Below are 23,516 nucleotides of genomic sequence, written 5' to 3'. Positions count from 1 at the left end.
TATATCAAAGAACAGAAGATTAGACTCGCCTTCTTCCTCCTATAGCTCTCGTCTCCTCCCCCGAGCTCCTCTCCACTGAGGTGAGGACCCAGAATAATCCGAGCTCCATCATCCACAGCCTCGTCCGGGCCTGCCAGCACTTAAAGCCAGTTCCATCGAAACTCTCAGGCTTAATCGCGTCCGAGGACGACGGAGGTGGAACAAAGGAGCTAGAGCTAGCCATCATAGAAGCTATTGGATTTCTGGATTGTTGAAATGTGTGCGATATAAATAGCATATATATACATATTTCTCTACGAAGATAATAAAAACAGTAGATCAAAAATAACAAAGACAAGAAAATGAAATACATGTCTTTTATACCATGAGCACTGAGAAGGTAAACCATAAATAAAATCTGAATTGATCTAGATGACATATTCATATGGCTCTCAGACCGATCAAATTAGCTGGCTCCAGATCAATAAAGATCTGCTCCCAAGCTGACCACTAAATCATATCACTAATTAAGCTAGAACATGAGATCACACCTAGATGACAACCTTAATTTACAATTCTCTGTATTCCACAAATTCCTGGCTATAACAGCAAGTATATCTTTACTGAAAATCAGAATTCAGCACATACCCAGCAACAAGCTCTTTACTGAAAATCAGAATTCAGCACATAGCCAGCATCTATCCTTCTCAGAACTAATAAACAAAACTTTAAAACCTTTCTGCACAAGGGGCAGAAAGTAATCTAGAATCTATTCCAAGCTGCTGAGTGCTGAGCAATCTCCACAATGTGCTGAATTCAGAAATACTTGCTACTCAAGTCCAGGAGTGCAAATTAACAAGCAATGACAGATAACTCAAGCAAAATCAGCACACAGGAGATCAGACTCCTTCTAATCAAAATTGAAGGATCATATCACTGCTCATACAAATTGCAGATAGAGAATCAAGGTTGTATCTATTGTACTCAACATTCTAACTCAATTTCAATGAAATTCGTCATCACAGAGCAATTGTATCATGCATCTATCAGTTCAGATCAGTGAAATAGAGAACTCATAGTGAATATGCTGGAAAGGCTGGAGAGTGAGGCAAGGCACAGCACGAACGCTGCAGTCCCAGAAATCCAATCAACCGACTTTGCCGTCAGATGGAGGGAAGACGGAGATACAATACCTCAACCGCACCACCTCTGCAGTGCGGGCGGACCTCGGCAGCGCAGCTCTGAGCACTAACAAGATACCTCCAGTGCTGCAAGAGCTTAGGCCAAAGCCTCGGTTGGAGTCCAAGCTCAAATCACAAAGAGGAAAAGAGGGGAAAACCCAAGGTGTGAGATGCCCACTGTGATATAATCTCTGGAATCCAAGCCAAGACTCGGTAGAAAAAGGGAAGAAAGGCGGCGAGCAACTCACGGCGCAGAGGAGCCCCTCCGAACCCTCCGCGAGCCCATCCCTATCCGAACCATCAGACGGCCAGCACACGCCCGGGATCCACAGCCGAGCTGCATCGCGAGAAGAACGGAGATGAGGTTCCAGCCGCCGCAGCCGCCTCCACCCCGAAGGGGATTTTTCCTTTTTTTCCCCCTCAGCTGTTCAGCCGACACCATTTAGGGCAAACCCACTTAGGCCCATCCAGATGACGGCCCAGACACAGCAAAGATTCGGCCCAGAGATGCACAACCACATTGAAATTTCTAAAATAAATACAGTAGTCCCCACCAAATTTTAATGTTGGTAAAGTTCGGTTTTATATACAGGAATTGAGTAAAGTGTACCTTTCGGGTTTGAACACAATACCTAGTCATATAGAGATTATTAGCTCGAACAGACAGAGGAGGACTAAACCTTGATCCTCTATCTTGGTGTAAGAGCTTCCACCCATACAACACCCTGTACTAGGCTGCTAAGCCTTTAGCTCTCGGTTTGGACGTTATGGTCATGTGCGAGTACCTTTAATTCATGAGTGCCACTCAGAGAAGTACCTGACTTCTCTGTGATTGCGACCACACAATCACACTCACATAGGTGAATTCTCCTAGATGTCCTGTAGGATGACATCTATTGGCATTCGGCATTGAATTCATTAAGAGCTAGCAGCTCACCCTCTCCTACAGAAGAGCATAGCAGCAAATGTGATTGATTTGCTCTTATATCCACACAGCTTGTTATCCCAGAGCCTAGTTCACTGATCACCTAGGGTAGGTTACTGCCGGCGTGAATCTTATCATAGGGTAATAATCCCATTCCTCTTGATGCCGCTTGAATGACTGTTCTAGCCATTCCTTTTGTGAAAAGATCTGCAAGGTTCCTTTCAGACTGAATGTAATCCACCGCGATTATACCCGTCTCTAATGCATGCCTGAGCGACTTGAGTCGTCGTTTTATGTGCTTCGAAGACTTCATATTGTCCTTCCTACTCTTCACCTTAACCAAAACGGTTTGGTTATCGTAGTAGGTGAGAACAGCTGAAATTGGTTTATCCAATATCGGGAGATCAGAAATGAGTTCTCTAATCCATTCTGCTTCTATAGCTGCTGAGTCTAGCGCCACTAGCTCAGCCTCCATCGTGGAGCGAGTAAGGATGGTCTGCTTAGATGACCTCCAAGACACTGCTCCGCCTGCTAGAGTGAAAACGTATCCACTCGTAGCCTTTATATCATCCGAGTCACTGATCCAGTTGGAATCATTGAATCCCTCTATGACTGCAGGATGGCCAGAATAGTGAATCGCAAGGTTCTTTGTCCCCTTTAGATACTTGAGAATCCTTTCCAGTGCTATCCAATGATCATCTCCTGGGTTGGACGTATAACGACTCAACCTGCATACTGCATATGAGATGTCAGGCCTAGTTGCACTGGCCAAGTACATTAGGGAACCTATCACCTGTGAATACTTTAACTGGTCTTTTTCATGGCCTACATTTTTCTTCAGCTTAGCATTTGGATCATTGGGCGTGGCTACAGGCTTACAGTCTATCAAATCATAGAGAGGAAAAGAGGGGAAAACCCAAGGTGTGAGATGCCCACTGTGATATAATCTCTGGAATCCAAGCCAAGACTCGGTAGAAAAAGGGAAAAAATGCGGCGAGCAACTCACGGCGCAGAGGAGCCCCTCTGAACCCTCCGCGAGCCCATCCCTATCCGGACCATCAGACGGCAAGCACACGCCCGGGATCCACAGCCGAGCTGCATCGCGAGAAGAACGGAGATGAGGTTCCAGCCGCCGCAGCCGCCTCCACCCCGAAGGGGATTTTTCCTTTTTTCCCCCTGAGCTGTTCAGCCGACACCATTTAGGCAAACCCACTTGGGCCCATCCAGATGATGGCCCAGACACAGCAAAGATTTGGCCCAGAGATGCACAAATTTCTAAAATAAATACAGCATATTGTACTATTACTATTAAGAGTTAAATTATAATTTTTTTCCAAGATCTAGAAGCAATGGAATATTGCCACCTCTCCTTCAAACCCGAAGGAAACCCCTGCTCCTTTCCTTCCTCCTTCCTTCAGCACTCCGCATCGTTCCTCCGTTCAACCGCGCCTCCCTTCTGGAAGCGTCCCCTGCACACCTCCCACCCCGACCACCAGGTCTATCGCACCAACTAACCATCCAAACCCAATGACTTGTGGCCCCAAAAACCCAACGAAGCGTCACGACCCCACCCGCCATATACCCATCCAAAACCCCCACACCACGACTCGTCCACCTCGCCGACCTCGTTGGGAAAAGGGGGAGGAGCCGTTTCCTTCCGCAGCCCCGCGTTTCCCCTTCCTCCCCTACGCGTTTCCCCTCCCTCTCCGCATGACCATTCCCTCAGCCCGAATCGCCTAACGCGCATTCCTAGTCGGTGGTGGTTCCCGAAGGTGGCTGCGAACCCTAACCCTACAGCGAGGCCTCGCCGGCGGTCTCCGGCGGCCATGTCGATGGACTCGGACACCTCCTCGCACAGCGGCGCCGACCACAGGAGCTTCCGCCAGATCACCCGAGACCGTAAGCCCCGCTTCCGTTCTCGCTTGCTGTATTGCTTGGTTCGTGGGGATCAGGTGATCTCTTCGCTGCGTTTGTGTCTGGGTTGGGAGAGAGGGGATTGGTTGTTGATACTGGGAAATGCTGATTTACTGTTCACATCGTTACCAGGATACAACATTTCAGTTCACATGTGCTTGCTTGGAGAATTAGTTGACGAAAGGCTGTATTTTAGTTTTGCTAGGACTTCCTCTAATTTGTATCACACAGAGGAACAAAACACAGGAAATTTTGAACTGGTTGGCCTCAAGAACTTGAATGACTTGAATTTGAAATGGAACTCAAGAGCTGATGTAGTGTGGAACTGCAGTTGAATTGAACTGGCACTGTAGGAAACACAAAACGAGTCCGTTTAATGTCGTAGTTCAACTGAGTTTTTATGATTCTAGTATGCCAAAGATCGAACACATATATAGGATGCTACCATCCATTTTAGATTTGCACTCACTTCATTGCAACTAGGCACTCCAGCAGATTTGATTGGCTGCCTTTAGGGAGCATGCAGTTGCTGATGTTATAGTTGGAAAGCCTTTATGATCCTGCAATCAGATAATGGTATTGCTATTGGAGCAGAATGAATTTTGATTGCATGCAATTTCAGAATCTTTGATTCTTAAGGGTGTGTTTGGTTGGGTGGATGGGAGATGACCATCCCAGTTTTGGAAGTGTTTGGTTGGGTAGATGGAGTGTGGGGTGGCTACTGTCAAGGAATATTCCTTGAGATGCTGGATGGCTGGAACTAGCAAAAATAGCCGGACAGAGCCATCCAACTTGCACGGACCGAGCTGTTGATCGGAGGTGTGTACGGGTGTGTTCATGTTTTTTTTATTTAACTCTCGTTTTTATCTGGGAGTACAAGAGTTGTCTAAAAATTCTAAACGTTTTCATGAGCAAACTAGAGTTCACTAGCAGCCTATTTTAATTGGTTTGGTCCAAAAAGCTTGAGCTACATTTAATTAAAATTCTCTAAAAAAGCCTATTTTTATAATTTCTAGCACTTTTTAATGCCTCAAATAAATTCCTAAAATCCAGAAAAATTCACCAGTATTCTTCTAATGTAATGTACTAATTTATAAAAATGTTTCCAACCCTAGGTTATTTGGTGAAAAGTGAATTCCTTTGTAATGCTCCATTTATATGCATTTGTATCATTTCATGTGATATTCTTTTTTAATTCAATTTGAATTCAAATAAATTCAAACATGCATAAATTCATCCAAATGCTGCACAATCATGGGGTAAGTTCACCAAAAGATCATCATAACCAACTCAGTTTATCCAATCCATCTAACCAAACAGAAAACTGACTTATCCTATCCACTCTAATCCTACCAACTAAACAAAAACTGGCTTATCCCATCCATTCCACAAAATAGGAAATTAGATTATCCTATCCTAAAAAACAGGGATGACCCTCAACCAACTGAGCTAGGCTCAGTTCCTTCTCCATAACAAATAAGTCAATAATTTCATTGAAACATGCTAATACAAACTAATAATACTGATATGTTTGTAGTAAATACCACATGTGACCTGTTTAGTAGATTGGTGTCGGATTGAATTCATTACGACTTGATTATGAGCCAACATATGAAAGAGTAGTGATCTAATGGTACTAATTTTGTGAAGCCACCTGAGGAGGCTGCTTTCATAGTGAATGAATAACCAAGAATAATTTACCTAGAATTCTATGTAATTTGTACAAATCCCTTTTTTTAAAAAAAAATCCTTACTTTCTTTTCTGATCTTGTATATATCTGTGTACATGATTTTAGTTAGATTTAGATGGTGCAAGATTTTATATTATAATATCCCAGTACCACCTTTTTTTTATTGTAGACATGCTACCACATTCCTAATTTAAGATTTGTTTGTTTATTGTTGCTACAATTATATAGGTTTATTAATTGAAATGCTGGGATCGACTCGGAAGAGCTCAAAATCAACATGGAAGGTATCCTTGGAGATAGATGATAATCTAATTTCAGATGTTATCATCTTCTGTGGCCTTGTGAAAAAAAGGTTAACATATATACATAAAATTTTGTTATGAATTTTAGGTTCTTATCATGGACAAACTTACGGTCAAGATAATGTCATTTTCATGCAAGATGGCAGATATCACAGAAGAAGGGGTTTCATGTAAGTAGGCTCGTAGAAATATATTTTATTGTGACATTTACCATGTATCAAAACACCAACCTTTTCTCACTGACTTATTTCTTATGAAGCATTTGTTGTATCCATTTGTTCTTTTTTTTTACCTTCAAAAGTTTTGCACCTAAATATGTAAGTAAATCCATAGACTACATCATGTATATAAGTATATTTTAATGTTCTAAAGCAATTGTTCTGGCATAATAATATAATTTCTTTTGCGCAAACCTTTGATTGGGCATCATATTGTAATTGCAGTATAACTATTTTATCCTGAGATTGTACACTTTCTACTGGCACCACAAGAATTCTGTATTGACATGAAAACACAAGGATTTCTCCTAGAGCTATGCTGACGTGAAAAATTGTTAAAAAGATAAGTTGTGTAGTGCCCTTTGCTAAGTTTATAATTTTGCCACGGAAGTATTGTAACAGTGACCTTGTTGTAGGGAATAACTGCTTTCTGTTGAAGTGTTTCTGTTGGTGTTTTTAGCATTTACCTTTTCAAAGTTGTAGGAGCCGTTTTTAGCATTTACCTTTTCAAAGTTGTAGGAGCCTTGGAATTCCTTGAAACAAGAGTTCCTTTTTTAAAATGTTGCTGTTATAGTCTCTTACTAGAATTACTGTATATCAATACAAATACAAGTTCAGCCTCGATGATTCTTTTGCAGTGGTTGAAGACCTATACAAACGGAGGCAGCCATTGCCTTCAATGGATGCAATTTATTTCATGCAGCCAACTAAAGAAAAGTAAGTTGTGTTAACTAATCCACTTTGACATGGTTGTGTCTGTCAGACTGTAAGCCTTTTTTCTTTTGTAGTTCTGCAATGTTTGAAAACCAGTAATCTTTGTCAACTTTATTTAAATGTATGATATGCTGCTCCTAAGAATAGAAATATATAACCTGAGTATGATTTTTTTTATTGCTACCTTGCTGTATTCTGATCCGAAGTTTGGTGCTGCATTACCTTCTTTTTCTCGAACACGCAGGAGAGCTGCGTATCATTGTATTAACGAGAAAGAAAAGTCCCAAATAGAAATGCACCCCCGAAGGAAGGTGCAAACATCAAACATCCCCACACACACTTAGCTATCTAGATAAGCAATCTCAAACCGCAAAGAAGAAAAACACGACCAAAAATAAAAACTCTAAATCGGTCACAAGGCTTGAACGCCCTTAGCACCCGCCAACACCACAGATTCACATCCTCCATGATATTTCGCACAACGTCATGGGTCCGTGGCGAAACTCCATTGAAAATGCAAGCATTGCGCTGCTTCCACAACCACCAAGCCACAAGAATCACCAGAGAATTAAAACCTTTTCGTTTAGGCTTGTTGACCCTTTTATGAGCATGTTGCCACCATTCAGCAAACGCCAAGTGTTGGATCCGTGGCATGACGTTTTGGAGATCGACGCTCCTGAGCACATGGAACCACACCTCTTTGGCAAACATGCAGTTGATAAGGAGATGTTGCGCAGTTTCTAGATATTGGTTCGAAGATCCAAAGCATTCCCAAACATCACATGCAACACTTTGATGAAATATAGTTCTTCAGCTGTGGGCCGGAGGAAGATAACAACATCATTGGCATAAAGAGATACACGATGGCTAGGAACACGAGGTGAGAGTGACTGGAGTAATTCTTCCTCACTTGTCTTAATAATTAGAGCATTCAGAACATCCATAACGATGATAAAAAGCATAGGAGATAATGGGTCTCCCTGTTGCAACCCACGGCGGTGCATGATCACCTCCCTCGGTTCACCATTCAACAAAATCTGACTAGTCGCAATCGACGATAATTTGCAAAGATTACACCAAGATTGACCATGAGATCAAGTCAAAAGCTTTTGATATATCAAGTCAAAAGCACTTGCAAACGAAAAGGCCATGAGATCAAGTCAAAAGCTTTTAATATATCAAGCTTCATAAGGAGACTTGGCACCTTTTATCGATGGAGCAACCTTGCTATTTGCTGAATCAAAAAAAATTATCATGAATGCATCTGCCGCGAACAAAAGCACTTTGATTGGGTGACACCAAGCTAGACAGATGAGGAGCTAGCCGATTGGCCATAAGTTTGGCAACAAGTTTTGCAAAGCTGTGAATCAAACTTATCTCGCGCATATGGCATCGACCTTCTTCGGAATAAGAGTTAGGAATGCTGAATTCAATAAACCAAATTTGCGCCCATCTGTTCACTACAAAGCAAGAAGTGCCGCCATTAGGTCCAATTTAATTATACCCCAACAAGTCTAGTAGAAACGACCATTGTACCCATCCGGACCGAGTGCCTTGTCGGGCGACAAATGTTTTTTGGTACCCCACACCTCATCTTCAGTGAAAGGATCATCCAAAGAGAGATTAACAGGGTCATGATAGAAGGCTGGGAGGTCCAATGTAAGCGATCTTTCTTCACTTACGCCGAGAAGACCATTGTAAAAATCATACATAGACGCGTGCTTGTTAGTTTGGCTGGTTACAATCTGCTCATCCATGTTGAGTTTTGCTATAAAGTTCTTGCACTTTTTGAAGCTCACATGCAAATGGAAAAAAGAAGTGTTGGCGTCTCCCTCTTTCAACCAGTTGATGCAAGAGCGTTAGTGAGCAATAGTTCACTCAAGGGAGGCCAGCCCAAGGCAATGTCGCTTTAGCTCTCGCCTTAGCCAATCTTCCTTCGGAGAAAGGATACGCATATCTTGAGCAATCTCAAGGCAATGAAGAACATCTTTTGCCATTTGTAATTGGTGCTTGACACGACCAACCTGCTTATGCCCCCAAGATTGCAAAGCACGGGAAAGCCGCTTGAGCTTAATAGAAAGCCACTCAATAGAACATGAGACATTTATAGGTGCTACTCAGGACACATCGACAACCTCAAGGAACCCATCCAGTTTGGTCCAAAAACTTTCAAAGTGGAATCGCCGTTTGCCCTTGACACCAACATTGAGGCCCAACAAAAGGGGACAATGATCAGACATAGAAGTAGCATGGCTCTATAAAATGCAGTTCAGAAAGAGAAGTTCCCAATCTATTGTACAAAAAACACGATCAAGACAGACGAAGGTCGGTGCCTCACGCTCATTCGACCAACTGTAGCGACGACCCAGAAGAGGAATCTCCTTGAGCTCAAGATCATCCAATAACTGCCGGAACCGCCCCATCATAGCTTTGTTTAGCGGCGGAGCTATGTGGAGACCAAACGGGGTTCTAGCCCTCCCTTGTCATCCAAAACTTTCTTATCTACTTCTAAGCACATGCATTAAAAAGACAAATTTACTTATTAAGCAGTTTGCGTATTGCATGGCAAATATCATTATATCTACCTCCCGTGCTTCTGTATCTATAACTTCTCATGTTTCTTCCCTAATGTTTCGTTCCTTATGCATTATAGAGTACCGTATATCTACCTCTTGTGCTTTTGTATCTATATGTTCTCATGTTTCTTCCTTATGCATTATAGAGTACTCTATACACTTCAAATTTGCAATTGCTCTAGTATAATAGTATAGTTTTTGGGATCAAAATACGAGCAAAATCACTATTTTCCTTGCTACTTTGTTGATTTAGCATACATAGACATGTAGTGATTATCATGACAACTTGGCCCCCCCTTGCCTTTTGCTCAAGCTCTGCCATTGGCTCTGTTGGCATTAGCATTATTTTTGTCTTAAGATTGGTAGATTAAAATCTTCAGCCACAGTCCAAGGACTGACACAAAAACCCCTGACATCACGCAGCTCTTGAAGAAAAAGACATCACACAGTGCTGCATTAGTTTTGTCAGCTAGCTTTGAATTTCCATCAGTGCTTCCTTGATGCTTATGACTTGGTTATTAATTGGGCTGATCTCTTACGTACCTCTGGTATTTATGTGGATAGAACAAAATTTTACATTTAAATATATGTTCTTTAGAAATCATGCATTGTTGATAAAATATTGTACACTAAAATCAGTTTCTATCCTTTAAGTTATGTCAAGAGAGTAGCCTTTCGCCCTTTCTTTTGGTTCCAATCATGCCTTCCAGTCCACAAGGCAGTAGATTACTGTGACATGTGTACTTGGTATTTCCCTGGTAATGTTGAAATTTGTTTCGTCCATCCAGTTCTATAACCATTTCACTGTGATAATGCAGCATTCGCATATTCATGTCCGATATGTCGGGAAGAAATCCATTGTACAAGAAGTACGTGATCAACTCAAATTTGTTTACAAGTATTTGTTCTGTAGACTTAAGCACTGACACAATGTTAAACCTGGTGCAGAGCTTATGTGTTTTTCAGTTCTCCAGTACAGAGGGAATTGGTAGCTCATATAAAAAAAGATACGACTGTTCTAACACGCATCGGTGCACTCAGTGAGGTTGTTTGACTACAATTTATTTCTTGCATGCTCATTTATTTGAACATTGCACAGATGCTACTTTTTTTTTTATCTAATTTCTGTTCCATGCTTGCAGATGAACTTGGAATATTTTGCTATTGATAGTCAGGTACTTTTGCTTGCTTGGGTAAACTTGTTAGATTGCTTGTTTGGGATAAACTTTTTTAGATTGCTTGTTTGGGATAAACTTGTTAGATTAGTACTCCAAACAGAAATTGAATATATCTCCATATTGATTTAATTCATTTTGAAGTTTTAATACTTCAATGTTGTGTACAGGGCTTCATAACTGATCATGACAAGGCCCTAGAAGAGTTGTTTAGTGAAGATGCTGGAGGCTCACACAACTACAATGCATGCCTTCACACAATGGCCACACGTATTGCTACAGTGTTTGTGTCGATGAGGGTACTGTTTTGCGATTTCTGCCATTTGCAGTCTTTATACCTGTATGTTTGTTTTTATTTTTCTGGGTGTATATAAGCACTAGTACTTGGGGAGAATATTCTGAAAATATAGTTAGGGTACACTGTACGGCTACCAAACAAAGAATGAAAAACTATGGTGTGTCATGTGCAGCCTATTAGGGCCCATTAGGTTAGTACCATGGCTTACTGTATCACATAGTTTGCATTAGTCTGTTTGCTTTGTTATGATTAGTTGAGATGAGATCTTGTTAGTTGCATTGCTTAGTGATAAGATTGCACTAGTTATTTGGATAAGATAAATATAGTTGTTAGGGCCAGGCTCACCTATCTGAGGAGGCACACCTTTCAAAGAAAGCAAGATAAATTAAGCAAGTCTCCTAGTCCCCAAAGTCCTACAATGGTCTTTCCCTTGCCGGTTATTCTAGATCCGTCCCTTCCTCAGGTGCCCTTCTTCGTCTAGTACCCCCTACCTGTCCGATTTCCCTCCAGTAGCTGTTTACCCTCCATATATACTAGCATACATACATGGTAACTGGATATCGTTTCTGGAAGCCTGAGGCCAACAAAAATCGATATGGTGGTGGATTGGGGCAGTAGTTCTGTCACCCAAGGAAAACTAGCAAGGAGGAATATGAGCCAAAGAAGTTCTTCTACTGAAGGGAAACATGCATGTAGGAAAATTGATTCAAAACAGGATAAAATTGGACTCTAAAGTATCATTACAATTTTGCTTTTTTTGTAATTACCAAGTTTATGTATACTTCGAGTTCGCTGAAACTGAATGGTCCAATTATCTCAGGAATTTCCTCGTGTGCACTACCGTGTGGCCAGGACAATTGACGCTTCTACTCTGACAACACTACGAGATTTGGTCCCCACAAAGCTTGCTGCTTCTGTGTGGAATTGCCTTGCCAGATATAAGTCTACCATACCTGAATTTCCACAAACAGAAACATGTGAACTACTTATTGTAGACCGATCGATAGATCAGGTAGGAGGTGAATTCCCAGCGAAGCTGTGTCAAGTTTTCACCAACTGCCACATGGAATACTGCCGGTGCATCCTTTGACCTCTCACTTTTTCTTGAGCACTACAGATTGCTCCGGTTATTCATGAGTGGACCTATGATGCTATGTGCCATGATCTACTGTGTATGGATGGCAACAAGTATGTACAAGAGGTGAGCATATCGCCAACTTGTGTCATACTTCACTGCTTTACCCCAAGTTCAGTTCTGCTGCTATGCCCTTCCTTACTAAATTCTTAAATTTTAATGCAACTCTGAAACAATAGTTTCCAAGTAAGAATGGTTCAGCAAATGAGACCAAGGAGGTTTTGTTGGAGGATCATGATCCAGTATGGCTTGAGCTACGTCATGCACATATAGCTGATGTATGATTGTTGTCATTTTCATCTTTAACTACGGCCTTGTGCTTTTGCAACTTCATAATGTATCAATTTTGCAGGTTAATGAAAGGTTGCATGAAAAGATGACCAATTTTGTATCAAAGAACAAAGCAGCTCAACTACAGCAGGCAAGGTTTGTTCAGGAAACAAAATTCTTGCAAATTAGAGGGATAGCTGATTGTTAGCTGTAGGGTGTTGTGCAATTATTATAAGAATTTTTACTGGTGTTTGTACTGTATGCACATGATATTCATATGGCAGGTATAACCCCCCTTTGGTTGATATGCACACTACAAAACTAATATAGCCACAGAGAGATGTTTTCTTTTTTGAGGCAACATTTTCCACCAAATGTGCTCTATGTATTGCTTATTGGCAGTCGTGTTAGAGAGAAAATTAACTAATTGGGGCAAATTATGTCATAAACTAAGGTATTAACTCCTTGTTCCATGTGCATGGAGTTGAAATGACCTGTTTGGGACTGGAGGGAGTAAGCAGTTGGTAACTAGTTTGTCTTGAATTACTTTTGTGGCATGTTGTTTATCTAGTCATGGTTAAGATAATGGTTAGTAGTCAAGAACCTAATTTTGAAGAATCCTGTACTTGTAGGAAAGAAACATCATGAAGGCAAGTGGTTGTTAAATTGAATAGGGGTTGAAATTACTTGGATGAATGATGGTCCATGAGTGGTACTGCATATATTCTTAAAGTAGAGGAAATATCAGGTGCACATAAGAATATTGGTGAATATATGCCCAAACTCAATCTCACATGACAGATGCAATACGGGTGGACCAAGTTAGAGGTGGGAATCTGACTTGGGCCGTCCTGATTGGATTCAACGTGTGTGATTGAGTTTGTGCATACATTCACCAATATACTCATGTGCACATGATACTTCATCCCTAATGTGTATATGACTGTCAAGCAGATCTGCTTAGATTCCATGATGCCTTGGGACAGGTGATTTGTTGCTGTTTATGCTTGACTTTCCAGTTGATTTGGTTTATGAGTTACCAAGAATTTATGTGGCGTGCTGGCAAAATCTTTAAATTTGTCTAATTGATCAGATACTGTTCTTATCCTAGTGTCACACGGGTGATAAATTGTTTTTTAAATTAATATATAAGCTTAGTTTTTATTTGTAGGGTACATTTATTTATTTATTTTGTGTTTTTTCAGATCTGGTGGAGAGTTATCAACCAAACAATTGCAGAAAATGGTTCAAGCTCTTCCACAGTACAGCGATCAAATTGACAAGCTTACCCTCCATGTTGAGGTTAGTAGTTATTCTTTTTCTATGATTTGCTGCATCTGCAAATTTAACAAAAAATACTTATAACTGTAATATCACTTGCTGGTTGAGTTATGCATTTTGAAGATTACCTCAGTCAAACTGTCACTTGATATATTATACTGACCACTTTTGACCTCTTGTCATTCTTTGCTTTCTGCCCCTTGAAAATCATGTTGTTCAGAAGTTCAGATATTGGTAAACAAATGTTGACAATTCAAGAAATACTTGCATGCTTTTCTTTCTATGATGCTGCTAGTTCATGTTCAGCGTTCTTGTTCTAGATACTTTATAATGATGGAATAATTTGAAGTTATAGGAGTATAGAGTGCCAAACACATATTCTGGTGCTAACTTACTAACTCACCATGTGGACTGTTGGATGAGATTTGGATTTGCCACATGAATAGAAATTTTTAGTAAACCCCTAACAGATCACGAGCACATTAATCTGGGATCCCATAGGAAGATAATAGCAGTGTAGCTTCTTTGGTTTTCATTACTTGTTTTACTTCAGATTGCAGGAAAGCTCAATAACATAATCAAAGAACAACATCTTAAAGTTGTTGGACAGCTTGAGCAGGATCTTGCGTTTGGTGATGCTGGGACAAAAGAACTAATCAATTTCTTGCGAACACATTTGGTAATCATTGTTTGTACAGCCAATGAGATACTGCTCCTGTCTCAACATCATTTTAAGATTTTTACTGGCCTAATGTAGGATGTAAGTCGTGAAAATAAGCTGCGTTTGCTAATGATTTACGCTGCAATCAACCCAGAGAAGTTTGGAAGTGAGAAAGGTGCAAAGCTGATGCAGGTAACTTTTACTTTTATATTGGCTCATAATTGATTCCTTGTGTGTATCAATTTTAGAATGGCAAGTATTTATTTTTGGCCACATGGAGCTCCAATTGCATGGTCAATACTATACCGGCATTATATGGCGTGATGTACTGGCAATGTAATGCATCTCACCACCCTACTGAATTGGTTAGATGCTTAGATGTTGTAAACTGTATGCTTAGATGCAGGTAACATAGCATCACAACTTGCGGAGCCTAGCTCGCACATAAACACAGAAAGAAAGAACCCCCCCCCCCCAGCCCCTAAGAAACCGGACAACAACGGTCTGGCAAAGCAACAACCAACCCAACACACAAAAATAGAACGACATACAACCTGGCCAAGCGGCACATCTGAGCAACCAACGGCACTGACACCAAACATCCCGCAAGCAACTGTGCCCAGCTCGCACCTCAACCAGAACCCCATCAAGCGGAGCTCTGCTCCCACGCCTAACAACCAACTCGGATGGTAGCACCACACCAAACGAAGCACACAGACGGGGTGCTGGGATGTCAGCGCACAGTCACTGACGCGAAGTGTTGGAGTTGGTGGGAAGACCAACCGAACAGGAGAACAGAGTGTCCTGCAAAAGGGTGCTGCCATATGTAATGACAAGGAACAATGGGACTCTGAAACGCACCTTTAGGAAGGAAGCGAAAAAGGAATCGCTGTTGCTCGTTCGGGAAGCCGAATAGGGTTTTCACCCAGAGAGAACCAAGAGGGAAGCTTCGACACGACGCCTCTAGGAGGAAATGGCGCCTGTGGGCGCCACCGTCGTTGGCAATGATGCCTAATAGGGCTTTTGCCCGCAAATCCCCCTTACCACGGCGCAACCTGGTGAACCCAAAGGCTCGACGGATCGGCCGGACCAAGCACCTGCAGTAGAACATCCAGCAGCACATAGAAGTGGAGCATGATGGCCCGAGCAACACACCCACCATGACAGAAGACCGCATGGCGCATCAGCGTGGTAGATCCGGCCAAGAGCAGACCGGCGGCAACACCGGCCAAAAGGAGAACAGACCGGCGGTCACAACCGGCCAAAGGAGCAGACCAGCACCATGCCGCGCCATGGCCGGTCGGAGACCCGATTGGGATATTAGGGCAGCAGCCCACCCGCAAACAGCAAGCCGCGGCACACAACCGTGCGGAGCGGCCGCACGATATCATGAACACAACAGAAAGGCGTCCAAGGGCGAGCTCGCGTGGCAAGAGCAGATACACCGCGCGGTTCCGGCCTAAAAAGTAGATCCGGTAAGGAATCGTGCAGATCCAGCTGGAGGAAACAACATTGGTGGTGGATCTGACCGGAGCAAGAGGAGCGCACGTTAGGGGTAAGGGGGAGAGGGGAGGGGAGGTGGGGAAGGGGGGAGACAGGGAAACAGCGAGAGGAGACCACGACGGCCCGGCTTTGGAGCCGCCGCCGCCGGTGTCTGACGGATTTAGCTAGGTTTTGTGGGGAGGTGGGCTGCGGGTCGAGTCGACCCCCGAGTCGTTAGAGCGGGCGACGCGGGGCGGGGGGGGGGTGCCTTTCACTTTGTAAATTCTACAGTGGCCACTTGAAAATACCCCCTTCATTCCTTTTATAAATCTCCCAACTTGCGCACATGAAGTGAGTACAATGACCACGCTTCAGTCACTTACAATTTTTTTCCTCTTAAATGCAATCAATACTGTATTCTTTCTCTAGTTCTCAATACTGTAGGTATAGACATGGAGGATGAGGGACACTGGAAAAGATGGCTCGTGTTGTGAGAATAGCATTCATTTGACAATAGCTAAACAGGAACAAAAGAAGGGGAATTGTTTTCAAGTTGTTGAATGATTTATACCTAGAGAAGAGTTCTGAAGGCTAAAACAACTTATAAAAGGAATCATATGTAGTATATGATAGCAAAAAAATATAATCAAAATTACATCTTTGATACTTCGAATTTTTTTAAATGGCACCCTTTGTGGGACTAGACCATTTACTTTAAATGATGCTTTCTAAAAACAAATCCTCCAGTTTCAGAAAATAGACACATTCTTCTTAATGCAAAGATGTGCAAGGTATTTGAGAAAAAAAAAAGAATTATGCCGACCCCGATGGCTAGGCATTCATGTCTTTTCTGGACCAAATCACCCTTAATCATATCTCAAGCACAAATGATGAGGTGAAAACTGTAAAGCGAAGGGGTGGGTAGAGGTAATAGGGGTATTTTGGAAAAACATGCCTCTTGAGTAGCGAAGTGACAAGCATATGTAACTAAACTTTTTGTCAAGGTTATCAAATATGCAAAAACTCACATTTCACTTATTTTTTGCAAGACAAATATTTAACATTTGGGGAAACGAAGTAGCCAGATTTCCAAATTGTGTCTTGGCAAAAAGGTGATACATTTTGTCGACGATTTGTGAACCGCCGATCATATGATTTTGTGAATGGAGTAGGGGATACTCCCTATAGCCGAATCATACGTCACACACAAAGATTTATACAGGTTCGGACCAATGTTCTGTTTGTCTTGTATTGATCTTCGAGATTGTTTACAAGGGGGTCTTGGATCAAAAACTTAGCCTGGCTGAGAAAAACATCTCAACAGGTTGTTTCGCCGAGTGAGAACTCGGGTCTCTAGGTAGTATGCACATCTACTCGGGTATCTAGGTGTTCCCTGATCATCTAGTCAGGATTTTAGGTCTTCTCCGGGTAGCTCCATGAGCCTCCTGCTAAGGACCTCTTTCGAGTTGGAAATCCGGGTCAACCGATAAGCATCATCCCAACTTCTCGAGATTTTGAGAAGGTTGGGAAATTTTGGCTTTGCATACGGTGGGATGTTCGAAATTTGAACCGTCGCAGTGGAGATTTTGTGTGGTTATAAAAACCTTTCTTCCTTTTCGGGCAATAGATCGCGATGACGTTTGGAAGGTTAGCGCATTTGTTGGTGTAGTGCGTCGGCTCTCTTGGGATTTCGTACCAACAGCCCACACATACGTTGGAAGAGATTTCGAACATAAAATGCTATGGGACCTTGGCACAGAAGATCATAGCTTCGAGTAGTTCTCGGAACTGCTGCGGTGGTTAGTCGGAGAATTGCTGAGTCTCCTTAGCCTTTCTTCTGTGGCATGTGCTTGGAAATAGAAACTTATTCTCTTGTTAATAAAAAACAAAAAAGAATGTAAATGAAAATGGTGGGACTTCTTGGGAACTTTATACTGAGATATCGACAACCTAACATGCTTAGTGCTACTTGTTTCCTCCGGCTAGGGTAGGATGACTTCGTTACTAATCGGGGAGCTTAATCGAGTCAACTGTAGGTCTGGCGTGAGTGGAAGGCATTGTAGTCCCCGGGCACCCGAGGACGCGATAAGGAACCTTTGTCACATCCCGTGAGTTCGTAACTTAGAACATCATCTTCACGCGAAGTCGCTTTGACACACGCAAAATATGTTGCCGTTAGCTCTTGGTATATTCATCTAGCTCCGATTGGTTATCTGGGAAGAAAACTCAGATAGGGAGTCAAAGATAATAAGATAAAAACTGTCGACCGACAATTCTGAATTAGCTGACCGGAGTAAGAAAAAAGAATTGAACGCTTATACTTCCCCTTTGATCGTAGAAACTCTTGTTTCCTCAAGTCTATTTCCGTGTGTAATTGTCTGGGCTTATCCGGGTGTGCGCAATAGTTTATGGTACCCGAATTGCTGCTTACCGTCGGTGTACCCATCTTACGGGTGCTAGACGTTTAGTTCAGGGTGGACAAAAAAGAACACAGAAATTCAAGTGACCTTACGGGAATATGAATCTTTACTAGTGTAAATTTACTCTTAGTACTTACACATAAAATTTTTGGAGTTTGGTCGACGTTCTAAGAATTATTGAAGACTCATCTATTCTCCATTGCTAAGAAGCTCAAGATGAGTAGACTCGACCACCGTATAGAGACCCTTCTACTTCAGGGATAGTTTGTTGCTGTTGCGTTAGCTCTGAAAAGGTCATAGAACCAGGTTCCCTGCTTGGAGGGTTTATTGTCAGACGTCTTGGTCGTATCTGGAGGGGTTTGAAATTCGACTGATCGTATTAACACCTGAGTCCTTTCTTGGTAGAGATAACGAAGGAGATGAAAAAGGAACTTGAAGCTCCCGGGTGTTGCCGGGAAAGGATCCTAGAATATTCAGACCCTAAGTCATGAAAAGGCCACGACCTAGGCAACACCAATATGGATATTGGACCGATACGAATACGGGGATACATCATTTTCCCAGGAAACCCAATATTTGGATACGTTTTACTTTAAAAAAACAGTAATAAGTTTGCAGTGCATGTTTATATTATCTGAATCACAAAGAGGCTACTATTGCCAACATTTCCTATGAAACCAAAGCATACGCCTAGATTTAACTCATCAATAATTTGCATATGGGATGATAAAAGGTAGTTCAAATTATGCAATATCAACACTATTTTGCTTTGTTATCTTCACAACATACAAAATTGTTTCCACTCCATATGAATCATAACCACTAGCCAATTTTGTTAACCAATTAACCTAAAAAGTGGGGAGAGCCATTGAGGAACTCACCACCGCCGCGGTTGGGAGGGTGTCGCGGGCGACGCGTGGGCGGCGGGCATGCTGGCATGCGGATAGCTCTGTGAGAAGGAGGCATGGGCCTACAGGCGACGGTTGGCATGCGAATGGGCTAGGCCGTATACCTGAAGTATCAGAGAAGTATCTAATTTTGTATCCAGAATTTACATTATTAATTTTTTCGAATACGTATCTGGCGAGTATCGGTATCGTATATGGTATCCATACGGATATAGTGCCTTCTTGAAGCAGGTTGATGGATATGTTTGCTGTGAAACTGGTACTTCACGAATCTTTTTACCATCTCTTTCGCATCATGGAGAACTGTAGGCCAGTAGAATCCTTGTTTGAAAGCCTTTTTAATCAGGATTCAGAAGGAGGTGTGAGCTTCGCACACCCCTCAATGGATTTGTTCGAGTAGTTTGCTACCCTACTTCCGAGAGATGTATGTCATGAGTACTCCGTGAGCACCTCTTTGATAGACGATATCTTTGACCAGGGTATACATCCTGGCCCATGGGAAACCTGCTCGGATAGTTCCTAATATGACTCGAACTTGAAGAAACTTGTGGATTGGATCTATCCACGTATCTTCGTACTTGAGTGGAGTTACGAGTTTCCCCGCAATTCCTTGTGGAACGTCAATTTCTGGTGACGTCCAGAGCTGGTTATAGGTCTCTAAGACCATCACTCTTTCGGTCGTGTCATCTTACGATGTCACAGACAACTTCGTGAGTCTTTCTTAAAAGATCTCGGGATATCTTGGAGATCGTGAGGTGGCTAGTTGGGCAAGACTATTAGCGAGGTAGTTGTCTTTCTCAAGTCTGATGAATTTCTTTTCTAGCTTTCTCCCCTCTGCAAGGTAAGCTGCCACGGTCTTATATGATGTTTAATACTCCTTACCAACTCGCTTCACCACCAGCTATGAACCTCAATTAATGAATAGGCGGTGGATGTCGAGTGCAGGAGCTACTCGAAGACTGGCGAGCAAGCCTTTGTACTCGGCCACGTTGTTTGTAACCGGAAAATCAATCTGCAAAACATATAGCAGGCATTCTCCTCTCGGGAGAGGAGAGTTGCCGTAGCCCCTGAGCTTTTGAGCGTTAACAATGCATCAAAGTACAATTCCGTACCTCGGGTGCGTGGTGAAGATTCATCGTAATTGGTCATGATCCTCACGGATGGTGCTAGCTGTTGGCGATTAGTGAACCGCCGATCTTACGATTTTTTGAATTGAGTAGGGGATACTCCCTGTAGCCGAATCACACGTCACACAGAGAGATATATTTATACAGGTTTAGGTTTCCCTTGAAATAATAGCTTGACGTCCTGTTTATCTTGTATTGATCTTCGAGACTGTTTACAAATGGGGTCTTAGCTAGCCTAGATGGATCTAAACCTAGTTGAGAGCAACTTGTATTTTGTCTCGGTGAGATGTCGATGTAGATCGCAAGTACATAAGGCTTGAGGCTCTTGTAGGCTTGTGGCTTGTTTGTTGGACTTCTATCGACCTGTCCTGTGCAGAGTCCACTGGCTCTGTATATATATGGGGGTTGCCATGTGGCTCATAGACTCTTTTCCGATTAGTATTCGTCCTTAAACTTAGTGATAGATTTCCTTGTTTAAAGGATATTTTGGAACCTGTGGGCAGTTTTCATACGTTCAGTGACTCCTTTCTCGGATATAACCGTATGCTCCGAGAATCCAAAAAACTCTAGGGGATTCATATACAGATAGGACAGTCGTATACGGTAATTCTATACTAATCGTCCCATTTCATTATTTTCTCCAGTAAAATTGCAAATAATTATATATAGGAGGCTTCTGGTTTCAGTTCCTATGATTATTGAGCTCGTGCACTATTTTTATGGCTTAGTATAAAATTCTGCAAGTGGTCACTTTCTTTCACAGCTTGCAGGATTATCTGCTGATGACATGATTGTGGTAAATAATATGCGTTGCTTATGTGGACCTGATACTAAAAAACCTTCAGCAGGGGGCTTTACCCTGAAATTTGATCTTCATAAGGTAACTCTGTTGTTAAATTATATTATCCCTGTTAGATTATTTCAAAGCTTGTAGCTTTCAAAAACTTTCAACATGGGGATTGTTTAATTCTATTATATGAATATCAGAAAAAGCATGGTATCAGAAAGGATCGAATTGGAGAAGAGTCAACATGGATGCTATCCCGATTTTATCCAATCCTGGAGGTACAAAAATGTTTCAGTATGTAATGATTTGAAATAGTCATGTGTATCTGCTTAAAAGCTAATTTTTTTAAAGTTCTTCCTACTTGCTGATGCCATGAATATTTTTCCTATAACAAGTTTGCTATATTGGCTGTGGCTGGTAGCTGTAAATCAGTATTTGCATTGATATAGTGGGAAATCAGGTGTTCCCAAGCTCTCTGTTTAGTTGGAAATACACTATTTGTTTCTGCACTTATGGATGTACTCCTTGTTTTTTCTGTAGGACTTGATTGAGAAACTTAGCAAGGGTGAGCTACCGAAAGATGAGTATCACTGCATGAATGACCCGAGTCCTAGTTTCCGTCGAATTCCAGGAAGCACTTCTGCCCAAACAAGCCCGGCTCATCAGCCAGCTCAATCCATGAGATCTAGACGAATTGGTGGAACATGGGCTAGACCTCGGAACTCTGATGATGGCTATTCAAGGTTAGTGATGGTAATTCTGTTGGCCTTCCTTTTCCTCTCAACCATGCATTTATGCTCAGTGTCCTGATGGACATGCCTGAAGTGACTTGTTTTGTTTGTCTGATCAGATGCTACCTGGATGTGTAACAATATCTTTTCCAATTGTTTGTTATTCTTTTTCATTTGTTATTATATCTTTATATTGCTGGTGTCGGTGTTTCCCTGTACCTGTTAAGTGACCGTAGTTCAGCCTGTTGAGTTTACAAAATTACTGACCATTTTGCAGTTTCCTTGAGGACATTAAATCCTGTTGTCTTTTCGTTACCGGTTTACATTCCATGCTAAAAATAACATGGAACAATGGTTTGTAGAATTAATATTCACTTAAATTTCAAGAAGGTCAACTATGGATTGGACCATGGAAATTGAAGTGGAACAGTGAGCAGTCCCACTTGTTGCAAAGTTGCAAAGTTTTTCTGCTTCCGTCAAACTTGATGTGAACATATGGCAAGGACAGTGAAAGCTGAAACCTCGGAAGTTTTTTTCTCCTTCCTTGGAGGAAAAACCCCAAGTGCGTGCAACAAGGACACATTAATGTGCCACTGGTGCATATGATGTCATTCACTGGACAATAAAGCGCTCATGAAGTGCAGTTTTTGAATGGTTGGATGTACTACATTTTGACATAATTGACTTCTTCCACCAAACATGGGTAACTAGCCAATCAATACTTGTGATAAAATCTGAACAAAACACCCCTTAAGCATATCTCAAGCATGAATAACAATGTGAAAAAGGGAAGGTGTTTGCGAGTTAATAGGGCATTTTGGGAAACATGCCTCAGGAATAGTGGTGTTGTATTTGTGAACAAAAGTTTTGCTCAAAATTGTCAATATTTGAAGATGGATGTTACCGTTCAGTCAAATAGACGTTGTTGTATTTTAGGTTACCACTAGTACATTTCTTATACAATGACTAATGTGGCCTTTTACAGCGACTCTGTGCTGAAGCATGCATCAAGTGACTTAAGAAAGTTTGGTCAGCGCTTATTTATCTTTGTGATTGGGGGTGCTACTCGGTCTGAGGTATGTTTGTCACTTTGATTTCTTGTGTTAATTTTTTCTTTCTGATTTGAATATGATGTAACGTATGAACTCAGAAATAATTAATTTTGTTGTTCACTTTCAATCCATGTGCCCTATGTGAATGGCTATTACAGTTACGTGCAGCTCACAAGCTATCAGGCAAACTAAAGAGAGAAATCATCCTTGGCTCTTCTAGTCTTGATGATCCACCCCAGTTCATCACTGTAAGTCTGTGGGTTGTTCTAATCTCCTCTCTATTTTGCTAGTTGTACATGGCAACTTGATGGCGCATGTCATATTTGCAGAAATTGAAGATGTTATCATCTGAGGAATTGTCACTGGATGATTTGCAGATATAACAATAGCAAGGACACAGAATATTGATAGTCTTCTTCTACATGGTCCATCGTAATTATTTACTTGTATCTTTCCGACAGCTCTAAGTATACTCATTTAACATTGTACCAAACCAAGTCACTCATGCTTCATTCGGTAGGGCAGACCTCCATCACTTGCTCACAATCTTGTGTACATAACAGTGGCCAGCAACTGTAATATATGTGGTAACTTTATTAGATTGGTGAATGAGATGCTCGTTATTGTGTATTGGATTATGTGTATTGTTGGGTAGCCGTGAAGACTGTTTCCTCAAGAAAGTATTTTTC

The 23,516-nt window shown here is 41.8% G+C and overlaps 1 protein-coding gene across 3 annotated transcripts; it reads left to right on the top strand.

Annotated features, from left to right (window-relative positions):
• Window positions 1–3,660: 3,660 nt before the first annotated feature.
• LOC133923967 (probable protein transport Sec1a) lies at window positions 3,661–23,457 on the top strand. Of its 3 annotated transcripts, none has more exons than XM_062369296.1 (21): window positions 3,665–3,984; window positions 5,919–5,974; window positions 6,081–6,162; window positions 6,849–6,927; window positions 10,319–10,369; window positions 10,449–10,545; window positions 10,643–10,675; window positions 10,846–10,974; window positions 11,794–11,985; window positions 12,091–12,174; window positions 12,288–12,386; window positions 12,461–12,534; window positions 13,584–13,680; window positions 14,213–14,338; window positions 14,417–14,512; window positions 21,021–21,137; window positions 21,245–21,322; window positions 21,585–21,787; window positions 22,761–22,851; window positions 22,986–23,075; window positions 23,205–23,457. In XM_062369296.1, the coding sequence occupies exons 1-21, from the start codon at window positions 3,912–3,914 to the stop codon at window positions 23,208–23,210; spliced, it is 1,953 nt and encodes a 650-aa protein (XP_062225280.1). In that variant the 5' UTR covers window positions 3,665–3,911; the 3' UTR covers window positions 23,211–23,457. The 3 variants fall into 3 exon arrangements, 2 of the variants coding, with proteins under 2 accessions (XP_062225280.1, XP_062225279.1); XM_062369295.1 differs by having other exon boundaries at window positions 3,671–3,984; window positions 23,157–23,457; XR_009910696.1 differs by lacking the exon at window positions 23,205–23,457 and having other exon boundaries at window positions 3,661–3,984; window positions 21,585–21,797.
• Window positions 23,458–23,516: the final 59 nt, after the last annotated feature.

This window comes from Phragmites australis, chromosome 7, assembly GCF_958298935.1.
Source record: "Phragmites australis chromosome 7, lpPhrAust1.1, whole genome shotgun sequence".
In the NCBI taxonomy this organism is placed as follows: domain Eukaryota; kingdom Viridiplantae; phylum Streptophyta; class Magnoliopsida; order Poales; family Poaceae; genus Phragmites; species Phragmites australis.
The sequence above is the reverse complement of the archived record's forward strand: the minus strand, read 5'-3'. Positions and strand labels throughout refer to the sequence as shown.